Raw genomic sequence first — 18,790 nt, forward strand, 5'->3', positions numbered from 1 at the left:
AAATGGGCGTACACAACCATTCGCAGATAAATAATACAGCTAGATTTTCAATTGCAATCAGCGTGAGTCATTAAAGCTGCTATTTATGATAATAAATGCTAGAATAATGTGAATGATGCCTTTCATAATTAGGTCAACAGTGAATAAATCTTAACTTGATGAATAGTATCATAAGTTTAATGTTAAAGTACCCAAACCAAACTTTGGTTTGGTTACACCAAAGCAAGGAGTTCCTCGACACCTTGGCAGAGTCGTGAACCATTTTGCAGAATACACATGTCAACAAACATCCTGAGTCCTGTCTGCAGGAAGAAATGAGTCCGACTCAGCTGAGCGAGAACAATCATCTGAGCTCCGACAGATCTGCTGGTTGGCCCAGACACTCAGGGCAGCCGTCGATATTTGGCTTCATTGTAGTCCCGTCCAATTTGGAGACTCCCGTCTAGATGATTGTCCCAGAGCGACCCTGCTGGCATGTGCTACAGCGGTGCAGCTAATAAAATGGTCACTGAATATTTATAGCGTAACAAGTTTAAGAAAATGGAGCAAAGTGTTCAGCAATAAAATATAGAGTATATTAGAGTTAAGAATTAAAATTGCATCCGAGCCCGATACATATGAAGATTGGTAGATTTGATTTATTCATTGTTTTCTTTATGACGTCCCCACCCTCTCTTTGCTTATTTACTTCTGCCATCCATCCATCTTTCTGTGCCTTCCTGCTTGTTTCCCACCGTGCCTCCAGAGAACCAGTCAGCCACCAGGGCTGCGCTGCCAGTCGTTTGATTCTGCCCAGTCCAATTATAGTGGGCCTTAATTACGGAGCCTGTCAGCCTCCATCAGGAGAGCCATTCGTCATGTGGACTGGGCTGGACCGACTGAGCAGGCCTGCTTAGGTTTGGTGGGGTGATGGGGAGCACATATATACTTCATGTCAGCTTCATGTCTCTGTACCTGTCTGTCCCACTGAGAGAAAAACATTATATTCCAGACGTTTAATGTGTCTGAAGGATGTCTAGCGATGTCCCAATCAGGTCTTTGATTGCCGCCCGACCATTTAACATTGGCCGATCCGAGCAAAAACTAAATTTTCCTCCCTGGAGGTTCATAAAAGCTTTTCTTAAGTCCTTGTATTCTCCAAGATCGTGTTCACTCCGTGCGACTGTATTAAATAAAACAAATAGAGCTGTCAAAGCTAATATAGCATGGAGAGGGTAGCTCGTACCTCGGTTCTCTGTTTTAAAAATGTTCTGGTCGTCCAACACCATAAACTCCTTAACTTAACGTTTCACCTTGACGCTGTCTTGAGGAAACTTTTCTTTTCTTTTAAACACAGTATTTCAGTGCAGCCTTTGTCTGAGTGCACTCAATCTATTTCATTTCCCGATATGTTTTTGTATATAGTGAATCCAGTTGGTATTATTGGATGATGATCTCCTACTACCACCTCAGCAAACATCCACATTGCTTCCTTTTCAAATTTCAGTTTGACTCACTTCATTTATGAGAGTTAAGTCACCTGATTTTAGTTCTGGCCAGTTGCCATTAAAACAGAAGCAGAAGAAGTTTTGACGATACAGGGACGTGGTTTTGTTTATGGCAAATTTAAGACAAATAACTACTGTAACACAATAGTTTTGCTGAAACCCGAGCCGATCATTTTAAAATATGCCGTTTAGGAAACAACCCTTTAGTTAGTTAGGTCTAGCTAGCTACAAGATGTGTTGACTTACCAGGAACTGCAGGTCTTAACGTTTATATGTCTATTTTTATTCTTATTAATGAAGTTATAAATGAGCTTTATTTCAAACATGTCAGACGTGTATAGAAATATGTAAGCATTTGTACACACAAAAGAAAGAAATGATGATTATAAACCAAAAAACTAAATATATATATATGAACAGAAACACAGCCCATCTGTTCGAAAAGTATTTATTTAAGTTGGCACCTCTTTTTAACCATTCCTCCAATGCAAACATCCATATAAATATATAAAATATGTCCAGTACATTAACATACAATTTTAACTATACTATACATACGTACACATATACACATATGTGCTACATAAATATACTATTTTTTGTATGTTTTAAACAGATTCATGTGCACAGTCATGAAGCGGACTCAACAAATGTGTTTTTGCTCAGTTTAAAGCAACATATGGATTATTCTCTGGGCTTAATTCCATTTGCTTCATCATTCTTACAAACTTCTTAAGGAGGACACGTCTCTGCATCCAGAGAGTGTCCTTAGAAGCACCGTGCCGCTGCCTTGTTGTAGTAGATATTGATGGTTTACTATAATCAGCCTCAGTATACGCCTCAGTGTGCTCGTTTCCTCCGTGTGTGTGGTTTCTTCCTGCTCTCTCCATCTCACGTCCTCCTCTCGTCCTCTCGTCCTCTCGTCCTCGTCGGCTAACAAACAGCATGAAGGAGGTTATAATTGGGAGGTCCAGAGCTCTGCCAGGTGGAACCACTTGTATCTGAATACAGGCTCTCGCTCCCTCTCAAGATCTCTCTTGGCATATTGTATCACCGCCTCTCTTTCTCTTACTTTCTGCTCCGTTTCTGTCTCACTTCCATCTTACTTTGCCTGCGGCTCTGTCTGCGTTATTAACGCAGCAACGACAAAGCTCTGCAGCCGCGTTCGGTTTTTCACGTCTGGAAGTTTTTCGCGGCTTTTCGGTGCAGTCATCCACGTCGATCCAAGACAATACAGCTCCACTCCCTGTGGCTGCCAAACCCCCCCAAACCTCACCCCACCCCACCTCATCCCACCCCACCCCCGAGGGCTCAGGTCTTAAAGGAACTTGCCAAGCGTTGCCATTAAAAGACGTTCTCTTCATTTACTGTCTTCCCTCCAGTTTCTCCTCCTGTTGATTTTTCTCCAGGAGATGTAGCTTAAGTTATTTTAAAATCAGTTTTTATATTAATTTCTCCTGGTTGTTGCATTTTCATAGCAGCTTCAGACACAGCATTTTTAATAAAAGATTAAGGAAAAGTTAACTTTGGTTATTATTTAATGGTAAGTTAAATGAAGGATTAAGTGGCTGTGTTTCCATTACAGTTTTTTGCAAAATAAAAGTGATATTTCTGAAATTTTGATAAAGTACAATTACTCTTTGTACGTGTTTCCATTAAATGAGCTGTAACTCTCCTAAAGTCTCGTCTTTATGTGATATCAATAATTCTCTTAAATTCTCTTCTCGCGAGACTTCACTTTGAGGAAGATGGACTTAAAAGGAACTGGTCACATGATCCCCTGCATCATCTCCTCTGGTGGGGAAATGCAAAAAAAGTGTTTCCATTGCACTTTTGCAATAAAATTTTATATCAATACATCTGAAAAACCAGTGATGTTTTAGTTTTTTTTTTTTTCGAAATGTAGATGTTTCCATTACTAGTTTTTTATCATGATATTTAGGTTTTGCGCATTCCTAGGGTAATGGAAACACAGCAATTGAAAGATTAACACAAGAAGTAAATGATAAATTAATCAGTCCATTAAAAAAATGCCTCCAATGAGAATCTACAATGTAAATAGTCAAAAAAAACATTAAATGAGAAGGTTTGTCCAAACTTTTGACTTGCATGTATGTGTATTAATCAACAAAAAAACGTGCGTTTTATTGGTTTGTCTTGATCGTTTCCTTCGCTCCTCTTCTTCCTCCAGGTGATTGACGGTAAACTGGCTCCCTTCCTGTCCAAGGTGATCAAGTTCGCCAGCTCCCATGTGTTCAGCTGCAGCTTGTGTCGAGAGAAAGGCTTCATCTGCGAGCTCTGCCAGAACGGACAGGTCATCTACCCCTTCCAGGAGAACGCCACCCGCAGGTGCACGTCCTGCCTTGACCTTTTCATCAATCTGAACCTTTAACGCGGTCGGCCGTCATAGATGCGACTGATTTATATTTGATGTGATCTGATAAGATTAGACTTGACACGGCGGAAAAGTGAGTCAGAGGATCTGCACGCGATAGCGCCGATAGCTCCCAGGAACAACTGTATTTCTGACTTCCCTCTTGTGTTTCCTGTGTGTGTGTGTGTGGATTCGGTTTGATTTGAGCAGGACAAATATCTACTTCTGATTTTTATTTGTGGCGCTCATGCTAAAAAGATTATTTAAGTTTCAACAAAGGTCGCCGCCATCGCTGTCACTGGAGTGGTTGGCTCAACTTGTCAAGCTACGTATTCACACTGAAAACGACAGGAAAAGAGGAGGACATTAGAAAACCATTTAAAGGAGGCATGTTCTGCATTGCTCCTGGATGTTCACATGAGTTTTATAAAGTTAAAGACTGAATTTTTTTTTATTAACCACTGACACGACCACCTGTTCTCCCACGTTGGCTAGCTGCACTCAAAAGGTTGCAAGCTGGAATTAAAATTTGCATTTTTGCACTGTTGGAAATTCTGACTTCTGAGTACAAATGAAACGCTCCATTATAATCTTCTGAGTTCCAAGTTGAAATTTAGAACTGGAACGCCCCCAAAAGTTGGATTTTCTACTCAGAAAGTCGTAGAATTCAATTTCCAAGATGGCCGCCTGCTTGTAATATTAGATTTATTAGCACTCTTGATCAGTTTTTGTTGCATACAGACAGTATTTTTCCACATACATATGTTGAAATGCTGTTACAGTGTAATTTAAGTTTTTCATGCGTAATATGGGAACTACCAGCCCATGTGACGCTAACAACAGCTAAAAACAATAGTCTGGTAAAACCGAAACGGTGCGAAACACCAGTACTTTTTTTCTACATTTAAATTAAACAATTAAAACTTTTAGAATATCTTTATAATTTTTTGCCTCGTGTGGTCTTGTAGATTTCATTAATAGTTCTAGTAAAAAAAACTCATGAGTCGGTTCAAGTTATCTGTTCATTTGTGTAACTTAAATAACCTAAACTTCTGTCCCCCTGTTGAAGACTCATGGCGTAAGCGTAGGCTACTGGGTTAGTTGAACGAGGAATCTCCCTTTCTGCCTCGTCCTCTGACATATTTTCAAACTAAACTACGTCTTCTTCAAAAGCAGCCAAAGCAACTGACACATCTGATGACGTAAAATAAAGATGGCGGAGAGTATGGCTCATAAATGCATTTAAAAAGCTTCTTAAACAGCTGATTTTTATGATGTTTTATTTCAGTTTGTTGGTGGTGTTTCACATCGAAATAGTAATAGACGTGAGGAAAACATTTTTTTGGGGGTCACGTAATATTCGTCTTGTGTCAACTTCCCACCTCGTCAGTCGCGTTTATCCACTGACTCTGAGGTTTTCTACCTGGAAGTCGCTGAGATGAAACAGGCTGTAAAATCTGAACCAAAAATAACTAAAGTATTTGCATGGACAGATATGACCGGGAGGAAGCTGGATGAAGTGACCGTTGGCTATCTGCTAACACTAAAGCTCTGTGTGTGTCTGTGTGTGTGTGTGTGTGTGTGTGTTGGTGTGTGTGTGTGTGTGTGTGTGTGTGTGTGTGTGTGTGTGTGTGTCTGTTGCATGGAGGGATCTTGTGCGACACAGTCCAGATCCTCGTCCCTGAAACTCAGAGCGACACAGAGCAGACAGATAAGAGTTGATCGGGACGGATTCTTTGAAGGCTCTGAGCTGTGGACAAACACACCTCGTGGAGCTGTGTTTTATGACTTGTGAGGGAAGTGTTAAGTCTTAACTGATAACAGTTGTATCTGCTGTACTTACTGGAACGGAACTATAAATCCTCACCGTGTTGGACTTTGTTGACTTAGTTACTCAGAAGGTGAATGTGCAGGAAATGAGTAATCACCGTTAATGGACAGTTGTGATTTATTACAATCAAGTTTTAATGATTTTATCTGTGCACTGTGTTATATTTGTAGTTTTGACCATTATTCTCTTTTCTTTGGCAGATATCTGTAAAAATATATCTGTGACAGCTCTTTGTTGTTTCCATTTGAAGAGCGTAGTGAAAGCTATGATAACGTGGGCTTTAGGAAGATGTCAAATCAAACAGAGTGGATCAGGACCAACATGGGTTCTCTTTAAAGGCTTTACAGATGTGCACCAAGTCTGCTGGCTACTAATGAGTAGTCGACTAGTTGCGTCTGATTTATTTTATTGGACTAGTCGTGTCTGATTTATTTTATTCGACTAGTCGTGTCTGATTTATTTTATTGGACTAGTTGTGTCTGATTTATTTCATTCGACCAGTCGTTATTTTATTCGATTAGTCGTGTCTGTCTTATTTTATTCGACTAGTTTGTCTGATTTATTTTATTGGACTAGTCGTGTCTGATTTATTGTATTTGACTAGTTGTGTCTGATTTATTTCATTCGACCAGTCGTTATTTTATTCGACTAGTCGTGTCTGATTTATTTTATTCGACTAGTCACGTCTGATTTATTTTATTCAACTAGTCGTGTCTGATTTATTTCATTCAACTAGTTGTGTCTGATTAATTCTATTCAAGTAGTCGTGTCTGATTTATTTTATTCGACTCGTCATGTCTCATTTATTTTATTCGACTCGTCATGTCTCATTTATTTTATTCGACTAGTCGTGTCTGATTTATTTTGTTCGACAAGTCGTGTCTGATTTATTTTATTCGACTAGTTGTGTCTGATTTATTTTATTTGACTAGTTGCGTCTGATTTATTTTATTTGACTAGTTGTGTCTGATTTATTTCATTCGACCAGTCGTTATTTTATTCGACTAGTCGTGTCTGATTTATTTTATTGGACTAGTTGCGTCTGATTTTTTTTTTATTCGACTACTCGCGTCTGATTTATTTTATTTGACTAGTTGTGTCTGATTTATTTTATTCGACTAGTCGTGTCTGACCTGCGTGTGTCCTTGTCTTCAGGTGTGACGGCTGCGGCGCCGTCTTCCACACAGAGTGTCGTCAGAAAGCTCAGCCGTGTCCTCGCTGCGTTCGTCGAGAGCTCCACCACAAGAGGCCGTCGTCCTTCTGGTCGCCTGAAGACGACAGCCCCGGATGCTTTCACCTGCCCTACCAGGACACCTGAGACCAACACACACACAGAGAGAAGTGGTAACAAAGAGGGCACCGCCGTGACGGCCGTGACACTGGACAAAGTGCCTGTTCTTTTTTTTTGTTTTTTTTTTTTTTCCTGGTTTGTGTGTGTCTGAGGGAAAGAACCTGCATCATCAGGTTGTGTACCTGCCAACACACACACCTGAGCAGAGCCTCCTCCGTCCCACTGTAAAGACCTGGGGGGTGGAGGGGGGGGACTAACCGAAGAACGGCTGCATCAGGCTTCACAGACTAAACTACTGCTATTATGTAGTTTAATGTCGTCACACACAGGACGTCTTGTTCCATCTCTGTCCCTACACACACCTCCATCTTCACCTAATGCTTTTTCCTCACGTTAAATAATAAAAAACATATTGGTGGTTTAATCAAACCGCCTGCTCTTATTGTTAAGAAATGATTAGACTGGAAATGAGCAAATATTTTGGGGAAATTTGCTGCTTTTCTTCTGGGTTTCTCCCGACGAACTAAGCGTAAAATGAATCCTGGCCTCTGGGAACACGTCTTTGTTTACAAACTAAATCACAGAGTAACTTGAATAACTGCAAATTGAAAAGGGAAATAACCATTAATCTAAAAAAAAAAAAAAAACGTGGTGGAGTCGCCCAAATAAAACTTTACCGTAGACTTGAATGGCGACTGTTACGAGAATAAATGTATTAAATATTAAAGGACAAGTTCACAGTTTTTCTGTCCTAAAACCACAGTCAGGTGCTCTTAGAAATAAAAGGATGTAAATGTTCAGTTAATAAGTTAAAAAAACATTTATACTATTTGCTTAAGTTTAAGACCAGACCGATTGGCCATAACATTAAAACCACTTGGACCCACCTAATCCAGCAGGATGCAGCCTGACGCACAGACTCAGAAACAGTTTAAGAACAAGGGAGACCTACACAATATTAGGATGGTGGTCATAATGTTATGCCTGATGCCAAGCATGTTGAGACCAACCTCTCTAACCAGAATTTGCAAAAAAAAAAAAAAAGTATCTTTAAAGAACCTGTTAAATAGTCGATACATCTAAAGTAAATAATGTGAACTTGTCCTTAATAATAATAATAATAATGATAAAAAATTAATTTACAGTCCCGTTCAGTGAGAGCATTCGAGTGGATTTTGGGTTTACATAGATGTGAACTCACTGAATAATGAATAAATAATTAAATTAATAGCTGACCCGTCCTCTTATTCACTGAAACGTGTTTCAAACTCATCAGTGTTTTTCTCGACTGTAAATGCAACCGGACTTTAATTTCAAACTTTTCTCCATCCCTCCATCCGTCTGAGTGTAAAATAAAAAAAAAGGGGCAATAATATACTGTAACTTATTCTCTCATTGTTGCCTTCCTCCTCTTCCTCTTCCTCTTCCTCTTTCTCTTCCTCTGTGATTCTACATCCTGTTGTGCTTTACTCATGCAGAATCTATCCAACACGATAGCGGCTTTAGCTTTTAGTATCTCTATGCAACCTAGATGGCCTTTATATAACCCTCCGCTTTCATGTGTAAAGGTCTGGAAACACTTCAGTTGACTTAACGCCGCCGCACCAGCTGCGTCTCCGTCCACGTTTTTACACGAACGTGAAGAAGAGGAAGAGCGGGGGTCGTTTCTGTCGGCTTGAAGAAAATTATATTGTTCAGACTGAATTCATTTTTAGAGTTTTTTGTTTTTTTTTAAGTTTTGCTTATCACAAACTAAAGAAAGTCAATTCTGGCTTAAAGCTGCACCCCAGTCTGCAGCTTTAACCTCCTGAGACCCTGCGTCCTCATCTGGGGACGTTAAGTTTAAAGTTTGTGGCCGATTATTCTGCTTCATTTAAACTTTTTTCCTCATAACTAGTTGGTGTAAAAACATGATAGCGGGCATTTCTGCTGATTCATTCTGCAGACGATCACGTAACAAAAATGGATAAGATGCAAAACCTCATCAGATTTTACAGTTGTTTATTTATGTTTATTAACTTTTCTAGTTTAATATAACACGCAAATTCTATCAACAGTAACAAGCCGTAACTTTGCTAATTAGCAAGTACTCGATTGTGGACGTTGGGACTGCATTATTTACAATTCTGTCCATGTTCAGACATGAAAATTAACAGTTTTATTTTTTGTTTCATGTTGGTTAGACTTTATTATAATATTGAGTGAAATTATCCCTGTGTCCACATATAAGGACATAATGCTTTTCCCAAAATCTTTCTTCCTGTTCACAGGTGACGCTTAGTTTTTATTGTTCTTAGCTCCTACTGATCCCAAATACGAGAAAATGTCAGGTCTCAGGAGGTTAAAGGAGCCTGAGGGCCACGTTAAAGCTCCTCCACGACCACAAAATCTTAAGTGAGGAAATTTTGGCCGCGTCATCTGGGCCAATAGGATCAGGTGGGCGGGTTTTATGTGACGGTGAGAACAAGATGGCCGCCATCAGAAAGACATTGACAGTGAAATAAAGCAATTAAGGCAGAAAACAACTCGTAGTACGTTGCTCTGATTGGTTGCACGTAGATTTTTGTGTTTATTGGTTGAAACATAATGAAATCCAACTGCTCAGACTCATATTCTGCTACGACGCGAGCTTCTTCTTCTTCTTTTTTTTAATTCACTATCTATAATGTGGATGGAAACGTAGCTGCCATCTCTTCCTGCTCCATGTTTTCTTTTCCTGAAAGTCTCCGTGTGGATAGACTGATTCTCTCTTTCTCTCTTTTGAGCCATAAAAACCATGTTAGACCTTTGTGGGAATAAGCTGCTGTTATCAGCGCCTGACTGAACTGACTCTGGTTTTATTCAGGAACACGTATTACGAGATCAGACCGACAGTGATCCATGTCTACGAAGCACGCAGGATTCTGTAGACTGAGTAGTAGTTGAGGGTATGACAAGAAAAGTGCACTGATTTTATTTATTCTATTGTTTGGTTTTTGACCTGAAGCTGATTGACTGTGCCTGCTGCATAAAAAAAAAAAAAAAGGGAAGTATTTGTATTTATTTTGAATGCGTGGGGTTTTCTTTTCATGCACCGTGGAGCCCGGCAGGATTCAAGGAGCTTCATTTATTTATTTATTTTTTAAATGTTTGCACAGATTAGAGTTCTGCACACCAACCCAGACTCAAAGGCTTTAATACAGATCATGATTCGCTCACAACAAAGTGGTTAAGATCATCTGGAGAAACTTTTTTTTTATATCATGCATTAGATGTTTTTAACGTTGCAAATGAACCAAACATCCTCTGGGATAAATTAGCCTCAGTGTATTGTTGCATATTACAAAGCACAAGTTACTAATCTGCGTGCACAAATGATTGAAAACATAAATGAAATGATTAAATAAATGAAGCGCCTGCCGGGCTCCACAGTTCTCATCTTATGTAGTGAAAGTTTTGGATTTTTTTTTTTTTTTTTGTTGCTCATTTTATGCTGTTTGTTCAGACAATTTAAAGAACAAGTTTGATTGCATTTGCTTTTTTTTTTTTTTAAACTTTTACTTGAACGTATTATAATATTTGAGAACATGTTGTTTGTTTTTCCTTTTGCATAAAGACAAAACTTAACTTGAACATCGACTGGAAGAAACGTTCTTTATGTTTCAGGCACATGACGATCGTCATTTCTGGAGAAGATTATATATTGTACAGTATTTAAGCAGAGTTAACTGGACAGGAACTCTTTTGCACTTTTTAAGTTATTCGTCGTCAAATTTTTTGTTTTGTTAATTTTTTTTTTGTTTTTCTCCATCGCAGCCAAACTCTTATGCAAGAACAGGGAGTTGATTCGATTCTTTTCGTTTTACAATCGCCACTGTTCATTCCTCATGTCTGGTTTTGTTCATGTTTGTCCGCTAGCCACTGATGCCAATAAAGACAAACTTCTTAATAGTGGAAGTGTTTGAAACCTTTGTCGTTTTTTGCTTCTGAGACCACCTTCCAATTATTGTGTAGGTCTCCCTTGTGCCTCCAAAACAGTTGCACTACTTCACTGTTTTTAATCTTGAGCTCCAAAAAGTCACAACATAATCTTTAACTCTTCATCTTTAACTGGAATCTGAAAAGTAGCTACTGACACAACTGTAATGAATGTAAAGAGTAGATTTAAATGGAGACATCAAAACACTTGTAGTCTTTACAAGTAGCTTCCTTTCTGAGATTGCATGAAAGGTATCAAGGATTTCTGTTTATGTCATTTACGTTTGAGTTTTACTCTTTTTGCAGAGTTTTTCGCACAGTTTCAAATGCGTGTCTGTTCTCCCTGGGGGTGAACTGTTTGTTTCCCAAGTTAGATGTTAAGTTTGGAGAGCCAGATGTTTTTAAAACCCTTGTTGGACGTATTGCGTTTTAGAATTTGTAGGGTACAGCTGTGCCTTTTAGAGCCGACTTTAAAGCAACCACCGGTCAGAGATTTGACAGCGTTCTCTTCCAACTCAGACATGAACCTCTCAAACAGAAAAACACTAAAACTGGAATCATGAAGGCTGGTGAATTTACTCTTAACCCACTGGTTAGTCTTTGGTGAAGTTCAGTTCTGTGCTCCATTAGTGACTGATATAAAAAATAAAAAGATTCATTTAGTAGCAGATTCAAAACTTTCAATCACATCCAGTGGTGAAAAATTAAAGATTTACTCCTTCACTTCAGCTAAATCTTTTCAATTATGATCTTTTTTTTCTCTGCATACATGTGGCTATCTTATGAGTTCATACTGAAAATAGAACTGAGTGTTAAATATGTGCAGACTTCCCCTGTGAATATGTAACAACAGGAGAAAACTGGTAAAATGTTCCAGTATTTACGTTAAAGGAAACGTCTGAGACGTTTGTGCGTAACATCGTTCTAGTCTCATGATCTTTGAGTTGTCGGTTCATCGATCTGTGTGCGGGAGCAAACACTATATTTCCCTTAAAAGACAGAAATTTATTTATTTTTTAAGGATGAACTCCGGCCTGAAATAAACAAGAGCTCCTCTAAACGGACTCAGCTCAGGAGCTCGGCCTCCAGAGACGAATGGGATTGATGCGAATGAAGGTGAGCGTGAAGCTGCCTGAGAGTGAATGTTTAATATTATCTGGGGGGTGGGGTAGAGTATGGATGGGTGGGGGGTGCACGGAGCACGGAGCACGGAGCTCGGACTCGTTTGCCTGTGATGAACGTGGAGCAGCGGGCAAATTGAAGCTGAGTGTCGACCGCGCTTAATTGTCGTCGCCAATTAGTGCATTGTGGGACGGCCACAATGGATCAACTGTAGCGAGTGGAACGAAGTCCTTTGTGCTTCTCCAGTGGCCTGCGAGCCAGTCAAGACTCATTTAGGTCCCGAACAACGACGGAGCAGAAATGCCAACGCAAAATGAAAACAAAAGACAGTTTAAGGAGGAAAAGGGGACGGAGGAAAGAAAAAAGAGGAGGAGGAGGAGGAGGAGGACAACGGTCACAGAGGAGGGAAGGGCCAGGCCTCTGCTCTCCCAACATGAGAGGAGAGTGTATGGCTTTGACACACACACACACACACACACACACACACACTGACACAAAAGCTGGCGGGGCCCCAGCGTTCCCAGTGACCTGGTTGTTCAGAGGCTCGTTTGGACACATCGAAGCTTTCAGCAGGTCTCGGCCGAGCAGATTGTCTGAGTGCTGTCATCAGTGTTAAAGCTGATTTTCTACTTAAACTGTCATTAAAACGTTTTTTTTTTTCTTCAACTGAAATAAAACATAAACTCCTCTCACTACGCTTCAACACCATCTGAACAAGTGAACACACAAAGCCTGCAAGAAAAAAGTCTGACCAGCTGCTTAAAAAAATTAAGAAAAATCATATTTCATATATAAATACACTGATAAACTACATTTTGTTTGTTTGTTCGTTGAAATGTTCAGTTAATAAGTTAATTTAAAAAAATAAAAACATTACATTACAAACAGGTACTTTGCCTGTAAAGCCAATAACAAGAGTTGTTGGTACTTGTTTTAAAAAATCTCGAGGTGCTGTGACATTTGCTCCTCATCTCTACTTGAGGATGAACGGTTTAAGACTGGACCGATCAGCCACAACATTAAAACCAGGAGACAGGAGAAGTAAATAACACTGAGCATCTTGTGACAATTCATTGACATTCATCCAACAACAACAAACTCAAAACAACTAAAATAAATAAATACTAAAAAAAAAAAAAAAAAAACATGAAGAACCACCAGTAACAATGTGTTTCACACCAACCAGCAATGATTAGTTGGCCAGAGACACACAACAGTCAACGGCAAGTACACCAGAACCTATGGGGTAGTTACGAATGTAACCGAGGTTCTATGAGTTCAGGCGATCAGGGCAAATATTATAGAGCCGAAAAAGCCTTGAACGATTATCAACATAAAGAAGAACATCAGAATTCAGAAGAAAGATTATGGTTGTAAAAAAGGAAAGCGATGACTAACAGATCACTAGTAGTGTAGTTGAGTTCAACCCACAGGAACCAGCTGAAAGAAGAGACACACCATAGAAAATACGTGGTCTAAAATATTTTAACTCCTTAAAACGACTACAACCACTTTTATGTAATCTGGCGACAATTCATCATTCTGCTGGGAAACTTTTGGATCTGGCATTCATTCATGTGGATGTTAATTAGACATTTAATACTCACCTAGACCAAACAAGACACCCCCACCTCATAGCAATGACATTCCCTGATGGCAGCAGGATGCAGCCTGATGGACACAAAAACGCTTTAGACACAACACAACAAAACAAAACATGAAGAACAGCAGAAGGTGTCGACCTGGCCTCCAAATTCACTAGATCCCAAACTGATCAAGTATCTGTGGGATGATCCACTATAGAGGCTCCTCCAGTCAAACCATAGGACCCAAAGGACCCCACTAACAACAATGTACTGCCAGACACCACAGGACACCCTCAGAAGGTCCATGTCCGTTCTCTGATGAGACACAACTGTTTTAGAGGCACAAGGGAGACCTACACAATATTAGGAAGGTGGTCGTAATGTTATGCCTGATTGCTGCACACCACATAAATAAAATAACAGGATGTGAGAGGTAATATTTTAGGAAAGGTTAGTTAAAAGTTAAAAGCTTAATAAACAGGAGACAGTCACAATTCGGTCACAACTGTTAAAAGCTTCGTTCTGTATTTTCTGTCCTCCAGGCGTCCACTGATGACTTTCTCTTCTCATCACATTAAAAATTGCGTGCAGAGAGTCGCTAACGTGAGTCGGACAGAGAGCCGTGACGTTTGTTCTCTGTGACGGATGGCCTCAGCCAAACAAGCTCCAAGTCTGTGCACGTCCTATTTTCATGCAGCGCTGACATGAAAGTGGCTTCCTGGGAGGGGGGGCGGCGGCAGGAGGGGGGGGGGGAAACACACAATCTACAGTCTGCTATGGAAACAAAAAAAAAAATTAAATAAATAAATAAATAAAAATCATCTAAATTCAATCCTGAAGGCGTGTTCAGATCAAACACGGAGAGGCGCCACGATTGAGCCGACTCACACATGGAGGCCGAGAGGCAGAGATGTACGTTTCTGCCTCTGCCGTCAAGTGAAGGCCACTTGGACTTTTGCAGACTTTTCCTTCCGCTGAACTTCAAAGAGAAATGTTTTACTTCAACATGAAAATATGAGGTTTGCAAAGGATATATATATATATAAACTGTTAAAGGTTAAAGCAGTGGGGTCCAGCTGTGTCAGAAGTGTGACTGGTTCGGATGAACTGCAGTAAACGATACAAAGAAGCTTAAACCATCTCATCTCCATCGTTTTAATGCATCAACGCAGCAGCATTCAAACTTTAATTCACCATTTCAGCCAGAACGGTCGACTGCTGCTGTGTTTGGTTTCTTCGCGGCAGACATGTTGACCCGTCTCAGTCCCGAAATCACTGGTGAATTAATGACGGCTGCATTCCACCTAGGGGAGGTCCTACACACTCCTTCACAGTCATAGCTGACTGGGAGACTTAATGGAACCGAGCCATTGTTAATTCACATGCACTTTCCTTGCTGCGACAGGTCTCCGCTGGGACAAAGGTTTACGCTTCCCCTGAAAAGGCAAAAACAGGAGCTGTGTTTGGAGCAAAGGGGCTTTTTTCATAATTGTCTTATTGGTTGCTACTTGCTCGAGGCTAAAGATGAGTTGTTTGTTTTTAGAAAGAGTCAGTATCTTTGGTTTTGATGCAAGGTCTTGGCAACGATTTCTGGTCGGATTCTCTCAGATTGACTCCTAAAGTGGGGGAAAATTTTGGATAATTTAACCTGAGTTAGAGCACAAGGCAAAAGCTGCTTCATTAACTTAATTCATCAAGAGTTAATTCACACAAATCAATCACTAAATGCTCTTTCTTCTCTTTTCAGACGTGTTCTTTGATTACAAGGACATTTTCCAGATTGTGTTTTTCTTCACGTGGGTGTTCGGTGTCTTCTCATCCCTGGTTTGAAGATCAGACTGGTTGACACAGGTGGCCACCATCTTGACAGGCCATGACTCCGCCTACTGTATGGTTAATTAAAGTTTGCTGACAGTCCTTGTCCCAGTTTACATGCAACGGAGAAAATCGAATAACTGACGGGAACATGTCCTCCTCCTCCTCCGCACTAGGTGGCGATATGTGTCTTTTCAGTGAGTTAATACGTCTTCCTTTCCAGTTGACCTATTATGTCATATAATAACAATTGTCGTTCATGTAGCAGAACAAGATGGACAATAGTTCAGCTTTTTAATTACATATGTAATGTTAGTGCTATTTATGGTTCAGATTAGATGGCACTTTCCCTCAGGTGGTTCTTCTACTGGCCCTGTTTATCTTCTTCTTCTGCGAGCGGCTTTCTTAGAAGTGTTTGTTCTGGGGTCATACGCCAGTGCAGTCGTTGCGCAAACATTGTCTAGTTAAACTCTGATTAAGGCGTATACATGCCTTAGTCTGTATGCCAGTCAGAGAAACTCGTTTATTGTCCAGTTAGAGTCAGATTAGGGCAATAACATGCATATAAATATACTGGGTGACAGCATGAACCCTTAAAGCCGGCTGTATTTGAATTACTGTAACTCACAGTGGTTTGTGCTATTGACAAAAAGTGTGGCTGAACACTGGGAAGTTGTGCTTCTGTCTGGAAGACCTTCTCATGACATCTCAAAGATATAACTAACTTTGTTTTTACCAACAAATTCCTCCAAACAATTCTCTCTTCATGGGTCTCCCTGGTTCTTGCATTGCTCCCCAACCTGCAGCCGACAGCAGCGGTGCAGGTGCAATACAAAAACTATTGAAACCATAACTGCTTTTTAATTTTATTTATTTTATAGCAGTGTGTAAACGTGTTTATTTCTATGTTAAAGTTGCACATTTTAACATGGAGGTCTATGAGGGTTGACGCGATTTTAGACCCCACCTCTAGTGCTCATTTGAGGAACTGCAGGTGACTGCTCATACATCTACGTTAATGTCCCATATATATCAGGATGAAATGAAAATGAACCTCAAAGTTGAATTAAAAGGTCTCGACTCGGGTCAGTCGGGGTCCTCACAGGGAAGCTAAGTAGAAAGGTGTGTGTATCCCGTGGTTACCTGCCAGTGATGCAGGTTGCGTCTCCTTGTGTGTTTTCTCTTGTTGAAGTCTTAGTCAAACAAGCCTGGCACCAGGGAAAATCACCACAAACAATCACACACAGATACGCGTGAGTGTGCGTTTGTGTGTGTTTGTGGGCAGACACGAGAGATTGATGCCTCCCAGGCTTTACTCACAAACTCCTCGCTGTTTGCTTTAGTCTGTCAGAGTAACCTGAGCGGGAGGGGGTGGCGGGGGGAGAATCAGAGAGACTTGTCTTGAAAGGCTGATACGCTGAGCACACACACCCTCACCACTAAACACACACACATAAACACACCTTTGGAGACCTTTGTCCCTGAGAGAGCGCGGTGACCTTTGTCCGGCGTGGCTCACAGACAGAGAGGTTGTTTTTTTTATTTTTTTAAAATCTTATTTTAGTTTTCATTTAGTTTTGATTGTTTTATTAGCATTAGCAGCTAAATACAACTGGAACATTTAAAATTTCTCACTGATGACATAAAAGAATCTTGTTTACATGTTTCTTCAAATACTTCCTGATTTAAATCAGCAGATTAGATTAAACCTAGAACACTTCCTTGTGATTACAAAACACATTTTTATGCCGTCCGGTTTTAACACGTTTTCACCCTCGAGGCACAATAAAGTCTAATCTCGTCTCATCAGTGTGACAAAACGAATCATATTTAATGCACAAATCTTCGTCTTTTCTCTCTTTCTCTCAACGCGTTTGTTTCAAAGTTTGCCAAACTGATCTGGATGATCCCTTTTTCACTTTAAAGCAGCGGTTGTGCGACGCGGTGCTGCCTGTGAGCCACTTCAGGCTCTGAAGTACCCTCACTGCTGCAGCACACAGACTGTACAGATCAGAGAGACAGAGAGACCCACTGAATGAGCAAATGATAAGAAGCAAAGAAAAAAGGAAAAAAGCCGCCGGACATGAGGGCAAATATTGTTGCTGGTTATCGGCTTTGAAACGGGAGCAACTCCGCGACAAGAGGTTGTGCTTCAGCTTCAACGTCAGAAAACAAAATTAAATTAAAAAATTAAATTAGTAAATGGTTTAGAAAGGAAACATGAAGAACAGCACAAGGTGTTGACCTGGCCTCCAAATTTACTAGACTCCAAACTGATCAAGTATCTATGGGATGATCCACAGAGGGAGGCCCCTCCCTTCAACATATAGGACCCAGAGACCCCAACTAACAATCTACTGTAGGTCACAGTGAACAGTGAACACAACGTAAACTCTACATGGTCCTAATAAAGAGCTCAGTGTCTGAACTCCAACTCCAAACCAGTCTATAACCTCCAAAGACGCAAACATTTGTTTGAAATGCATCTTAATTTCTTTAAGATTAAGATTAAGATTTTTAGGTATTTGGGATTAGTAGAAGTATATAAAAAAAAGAAAAATAAAGCATCATCTTTGAACTGGAAGTAGGCACTGACAAAGGTTCGGTGGACACAGGGATTGTTTCACTGTATATTTCAATTTAAGTCACCGATATGTACCAAAAGCATAAAACTTTTAACTATTTTAATGCAAAATCAAAACGGGAAACAATGAAAACCCAACGCCCTCAAACGTGCACTTGTGAATTTGTTAAATTTTCATGTCACATCAAACTAGAAAAGTTAATAAGCATAAATAAACAAGTGTACTGAGCCTTCCCTACCAGTACATGGCAGAAAAAAGTGTCTCCTTATGAGGACAACAGGTCTAAATGAAGCAGAATAAGCTGCAGCAAACCTAAAACCTAATGTCCCCATATGAGGACGCCGGGTCTCAGGAGGTTAATAAAGTTTAGTATGTAAAGTGTCCCATACATCTGCACCGGTCTCGTTTAATTAAAGAAAAGAGGCTAAACACCGTTGCTGTTAATGACCTATCAGAGCGAACAGGAAATGAAAAACAGACCATCTGCTGACGTCAGGGAACTACAAACTGAGGTCAGAAGTTTATCAGAGGTCAGGGACGGTGGATGTGGACAAATACTCAGGACAACAAGTTCAGCGATGGAAATCTGACTAAAAATGTTGTGGAAAATGCACGTGTTAAAACAGCTTCGGAAAAGAAAACAATAACATGAGAAATAGAAAATATGTAAATAAGCGAATTCTTGTTTTATATTTTCAACATCATTAACATCATCCATCATTAAGCAAAAATCCAAAAACAA

At 40.0% G+C, this 18,790-nt stretch overlaps 1 protein-coding gene across 2 annotated transcripts in view; it reads left to right on the forward strand.

The window, feature by feature from the left end:
• Positions 1–10,919, forward strand: part of plekhm3 (pleckstrin homology domain containing, family M, member 3) — a 44,995-nt gene extending 34,076 nt beyond the window's left edge. For both annotated transcript variants that reach the window (XM_047601845.1, XM_047601844.1), the window contains exons 7-8: positions 3,679–3,836; positions 6,848–10,919. In XM_047601845.1, the coding sequence (XP_047457801.1) occupies positions 3,679–3,836; positions 6,848–7,010 (321 nt within the window). In that variant the 3' untranslated portion in view covers positions 7,011–10,919. The remainder of the gene's footprint in view (positions 1–3,678; positions 3,837–6,847) is intronic.
• The last annotated feature ends 7,871 nt before the right edge of the window (positions 10,920–18,790 follow it).

This window comes from Mugil cephalus, chromosome 12 (genome assembly GCF_022458985.1).
Source record: "Mugil cephalus isolate CIBA_MC_2020 chromosome 12, CIBA_Mcephalus_1.1, whole genome shotgun sequence".
NCBI lineage: Eukaryota > Metazoa > Chordata > Actinopteri > Mugiliformes > Mugilidae > Mugil > Mugil cephalus.